This window comes from Branchiostoma belcheri, unplaced genomic scaffold, assembly GCF_001625305.1.
Source record: "Branchiostoma belcheri isolate BF01 breed outbred unplaced genomic scaffold, Haploidv18h27 scaffold629, whole genome shotgun sequence".
NCBI lineage: Eukaryota > Metazoa > Chordata > Leptocardii > Amphioxiformes > Branchiostomatidae > Branchiostoma > Branchiostoma belcheri.
Window position 1 is genome coordinate 8,862 of NW_017804275.1, and position 5,990 is coordinate 14,851.

The 5,990-nt window shown below is 41.9% G+C and overlaps 1 protein-coding gene across 1 annotated transcript in view; it reads left to right on the forward strand.

Annotated features, from left to right (window-relative positions):
• Positions 1–5,612, forward strand: part of LOC109483181 — a 7,030-nt gene extending 1,418 nt beyond the window's left edge. The window contains exons 3-4 of the mRNA XM_019786165.1: positions 2,698–2,804; positions 3,127–5,612. Coding sequence (XP_019641724.1) covers positions 2,698–2,804; positions 3,127–3,605 — 586 coding nt within the window. The 3' untranslated portion in view covers positions 3,606–5,612. The remainder of the gene's footprint in view (positions 1–2,697; positions 2,805–3,126) is intronic.
• The last annotated feature ends 378 nt before the right edge of the window (positions 5,613–5,990 follow it).

The window sequence follows — 5,990 nt, forward strand, 5'->3', positions numbered from 1 at the left end:
TTTTTTTTTTTTTTTATTAATTCCACAAGTAAGACAAATTACAGGACAAAGTGATAGCGCACTCAAGTTACAATACTTATTTTGTCGCTACCACTTAATAAATGAAATACGAGGAAATAAGGGATAACAAAATGTGAAATGGTATAATAAAGTACAAAGATGTTGAAATGTTTATGAACGCAGTCCGATTCCCCACCCAATGATGAAGCAGATAAAACTGTAGGACACAGAAAAATATGACAGAGAATGATTATTGGAAGCGTTTAGTTGTGGTGATGAATTGTTGAGTTAACATCAAAATGTTAGAATTTGCTATGAGTGAACATGTGGGACTACCACGGAGAAGGAGGAACATTTTGGCGTTGTCAGACAAAACTGTAAAGTTGAGGGAGTGTCCTAAGAGCCTGGAAAGTTTGCCAAGGAGAATTATGCGTTGGGCGTTGTACATAGGGCAGTGGAGTAAGTAGTGTGACACTGTTTCGCTTTGGCACCCGCAGCTACAAGCTGGACTGTCGAGTAATCCTCGTGTGAAGAGACTGTGGTTTAGGCTGCAGGTGCCAATGCGAAGGCGTGTGAGGTGTACACAGGCAAGGCGAGGACCATGGCTAAAGTATTTGAACTTAACAGGCCGAATGGTTTTGAGGAGAGCGGTTCGAAAATGACAGTAGTTTAAAGAACGAGTTGACAAATCAAGATTATTCCAATGGTGTGTCGAGTACGGAACAAAAGACTTAGCAAAACGATTGGTTGAGTAACTAGGAGATCTTAAGTTCATCTTGTTGCGTAGGTCATATGTACATGATGAAAAAATGGCCGCGGGTAATATTTCAGACAAGTAGTTGCGAGTTAAACCATGAACGATTCTGTGAAACAAACAAAGTCGATGAACATGTCGTCTATCTGATAATGATTCCCACCCGAGTTCGTGCCTAGTTGACAGGTAAGACGAACCCTTAGTGGCACCTGACACGACGAGGGCACAGTGATATTGTATTCGTTCAATGAGTTGAGCTTCCTCACTTGTCGTCCCGTGCCAGATGACATCGCCATACTCCAGACAGGGGCGTATATATGATTTGTAAAGAGATTCGAGGGTATTGCGAGGTAGTTTAAATTTAAGGCCACTAAAGAGGTCAATGCTTTTAGATATCTTGGATGCAATGTAATTAATATGGGAATTCCATGACATATTTGAGCACAAGATGACCCCAATATGCTTATGGGTGTTGACAGACTTTATAACACAGTTGTTAAGAAGGAGAGGTGGGTGAACTAGGGGTTCGCGCTTGGCTGAAAAGCACATTTCTTCCGATTTTGTCGGATTTAGTTCCATGAGCCACTGAATGGCCCATGTATGTATTTTGGACAGGTCAAGAGTTCAAACAAACAGCGGAATCGAGGGGGTTTTCAGCAGTCTGGAGAAGGGAGCTGTCATCGGCGAAGAGGAAAGGGAGGGAAACAAGATCATTTACAATGTCATTTATATAAATAAGGAAAAATAATGGACCAAGTATTGAACCCTGTGGAACTCCAGCGTTAGTGGTGGCCCAGGGAGAAGACTGGCCATCAATGACTACACGCTGTGATCTGTAACTAAGGTAACTGTCAATCCAATTAATAAGTGGTCCTTCTAGACCGTTACGTTGCAACTTAAAGATAAGTCCAGCGTGCCACACCCTGTCAAAGGCACGTGAGAAGTCGAGAAATACTGCTCGCACATCTTTACCTGCCTCTAAAGCTTGTAATATAGTATGTGTAAAATAGGCCAACTGGCAGACTGTGGAATCGCCTTTGACAAAGCCTGACTGGAGACGGTATAAAAGATTGTTACTTATCAAATGGTTATAGAGGTGTTTGTAAACTATTTTTTCAAGTACCTTTGACAGGGTGGGCAGTAGAGATATAGGTCGGTAATTACATTTGTCTTGTGGGTCGCCTTTTTTAAAAATCGGTATAACATGTGCGTATTTCCAAGTTTCGGGGAAGAGGCCGTGACAAAGTGACAAATTAAAGACAAAGGATATATGATCGGCAATTAGAGGGGCAATAATTTTAAGAAAATGGTTGTCGATATTATCGTAACCATGGGCCTTGCCAGTATCCAGGTTGTTTATAAACAGTAAGACTTCATCAGGGGTGGTAGTGATGTGGCAAAGCCGACTGGATGTAAGGTAGTCAAAGGCCGGGAGAGAGGCGTGTGAATCGTCAATAGTCGACTGGGAAACAAAATATTGGTTTAAGATTCTAGCCTTGGATTTTGGCCAATGACGTCATCAAATTAGCATAAATTATGCATATTTAATGATAAAATTTACATAAAATTATATGGGATGTTATTAATATTAGAAACCATGAGTAACTTGACATAGAACCCATAAAATTCTATTGTTGAAACAAAAAGTACTAAATTTAGCAAAAAATGCCTGTCAGAAACCCGTTGCCATGGCAACACAAAAAATCATTAGCTTATTCCAATGATAGAGAATTGTTGCCAACAATATTTTAGGAAAAGTCACCAAGTTTGGTCGTTCTACGGCTAGCCGTTCAGACGCTACGTGACATCAAAGTTGCCGCGGGCACTTTTAGCCCCCCCCCCCGGTCTAGGTAGGGTTAAAATCTGCCCTGCCAATGCTGATATTCCACGTCATTTATTTCTGATTATACAGCAAATAAGTATTACATGATCCTGTGTTGCAGGGTGTACAGAGAACAGTTACAGAAGGGTTGCAGGGCCCTGCAGACAGGAGACCTGGACACGGCAGAGAAGCACTTTGCAGCTGCGCTCAGGGCCGTACATGTGAAACGTACGTACCTAAAAAAAGTCAACACTCGGAAGAAATCATTTCAGGAAAATCACAGATTCAAGTCTAATTGAAATTTGGCACTGTGTATGCTCCATGTTATAATTTTAAAATCACCATAAATAAAGCACAGACAAAATATCACAACAACGCCCTCTGTACGTTATGAGGAAAAAGTCCGAAACTTAGATACGTTACTGACAGTGCTAAAATAGTACGCCAGCCATCAGTTTGAAGAGTTCTATTTGTGCGATTTGAAATATTACCGATTAGTAAAAAATCTAGTCAAGGGCTTTTGTAACCTTTAAACTGTTGTTAATTTTAGATTCAAATGCAGACAAATACAAGAAAGAGGCGGAGCCCCTGTGCAGGTTAAGCGATGTCTACCCGGAAAGAGGCAAGAAGTCGAAAGACGGAAGTGACTTCACCAAGGCTGCAGCAATCCGTAATGCCGCACTGGTCAGAGCAAGGACAGAGGACAAAAAAGACATCAAACAAACAATCCTACAAGTTAGTCAGTTATTTGTTGAGCACGTGCTGGGGATCAAAGAAGTAGTGAACACCAGTGACTCAGATAAACACAAATCAATACTGAAGAAAGACCGAGAGCATGTAGAAGACAAGCTCAAAAAAATCGAACAGGAGATCGATCCTTATAGTCTTGATGACGATGATCCAGAGATAAGAGAAGTGGAGAAGCAGAGAGCGGAAGCAATCTTTACATTGTTCAAAGCAACAATTGTTGAACAGAGAAAAACGTTCATATCTGGCCTTGTAGATGAATGTATGGAGGTAATGGGCTAACCTCCCTGTAAGTACGCCATGATAGGCTTGGGTTCACAGGCCACAGGGTTAGTAACCCCGTACTCTGATCTGGAGTTCGCCATCCTGATAGAGGAGGAAACAGAGAGTAACGTCGAGTATTTCCTCAACCTCACTCATTATCTGCATCTCAAAGTCATCAACCTGGGAGAAACCATCCTCCCGGCCATGGCGATCAAGTCGCTCAATGATTTTTCTAAAGACCCACCGAACAGCTGGTTCTACGACTCTGTAACGCCGCGCGGGTTCGCGTTCGACGGATCCATGCCGCATGCGTGCAAGACTCCACTGGGCAGGGGGGAAACAGCTGAACTTATCCACACACCGAGTGAGATGACGAAGGTTTTGATAGAAGACTTTCGGCGAAACATTGAGAGAATCGAGAAATTGAGAGAACAAATCATACAAGTAGACATGACTTTGCATGTAAAGAAAGGCTACCATCTCGCCACCATATTGGGGAATGTGTGTTTGATCTCAGGAGACCAGGACTTGGTCGATGTGTATTCCGACTTGTGGACCCGGCAGGACTTGGTCCATGTCTATTGCACTTCCGCCTTGTGGACTCAGCTACTACAGGGGAATGATAGGGCGGTATCTGTGTTACAGGCATTGACCATAATGGCCGAAGGTACTAATGTCCAAACGTTTACATTTGAAGAACTAACATCGAGACTACACTGCACGAAATGGCCTCGGATTCAAGCAGATGCGTACCGGGATTTGTCCGTATTTTTCGCAGATACAAGCGGATACTGACGGATCAGAATGGAATCAGCCAGAAAATCCGAAACATCGGTTACTGCAATCCGGAACCTATTCCGTACAAATCCGAAAAACGGGCTCCTTGTAGTAAATATTCCACACGGAATACGTTCGGATTTTGCCAGGATACGCACAGAAAAGAATTTGAATCTTGGCAGATGCGTACCGGGATTTTCCGGAATTGCTGACAGATACCAGCGGATACTGACGGATCAGAATGGAATTCGCCAGAAAATCCGAAACATCGGTTACTGCTATCAGGAACCTATTCCGTACAAATCCGAAAAACGGGATTCTTATAGTATATATTCCACACAGAATACGCTCGGATTTGCCCGGGATTCGTACAGAAATGACCCCTGACAAATGCGTAACTCAGGATTTGAACTTTAATACCTTCACCATATTCCCATTCAGGATACATTCGGATACGTACAGGCTTAATAGGAGCTCCTGCAACTAAATAGTTTATTATCAATACACAGTATAGCCTGAAACATATCGTGTGCAATTACCACTCCTAAGTGGACAGCTATGTTCTTACATTTGGGGTACATAGTTATCCATTTTGCTACCACTTACAAAAACTGTAACAAACATTTCTGTCCAACGTTACCCCCTAACAGTAAGCTATGCCGGCGCCTTTACACTTGAGGTCATAGTAAACAAACAAAAACTGTAATAAACATTATTCTGCCCAAAGTTACCCTAAAATAGTTAGCTATGCCTTTACACTTGGGGTACATATCCATACACAAATCATAGTGAACTAACAAAAACTGTAACAAACATTTCTGTCCACTGAAAAGTTACCCCCAAAGAGTGAACTTGGGGTACATATTCGGACACAAATCATGGAAAACGTGTTTCACTGGCCTCAGAAAATTCACCAGAAATAATACTGGACCTAATTTAACATTTAGAAATCCATTGATTCAACTCTTACAAGATGGGACTTTTAGACTTGGAAGTGGAAGAAGGGTCACTGGGCCAGGTACCCCCATTGTTCACTGCCGTTTTACCTGTTCACTTTAGTATGAAGTTTCAAATTTTTGGTCGAGCTCACTTTTGTATTTTGTAGATGTGGGCAGCCAAAGAATAGCCTTAGTAAAAAAATATTTCCATTTTCATCATAAACTGGCTCGTCTGGTGACATGTACTCCGGACAGCTTGAGCTTGAGCCGCTTACTGCATGGTTTCTTCACCTTCAAGGCGATGATCCAGTTTCTGTTGGCAAAAAAGCCATGGATCATTTAATACATCATAACACAGACTAGCAAAACCTTGTCACATACATCCTGGAGGTATAAAAAGGTAAACAAATACACAGGTGGCAAAACGTCCCATGTCTTTATATAAACGTCTTCGAGATGAGGAGGCTCCGCCTGTAGTACTCCCTGCTGTTTGCAAATTACATTGGTCAGAAAACTTGGGCATCTTCAATGGACAAAAAGTAACATATAACTTGATCAAAATTTCTACCAGACATATAATAAAGGAATTGACAAATCGACTATACCTGAATACAATAAAAATACTGAACACTTTTTTTTAAACTGCTCCCTATTTTTGTCAAGACGAGGTTGGCCCGGCACGAATGCC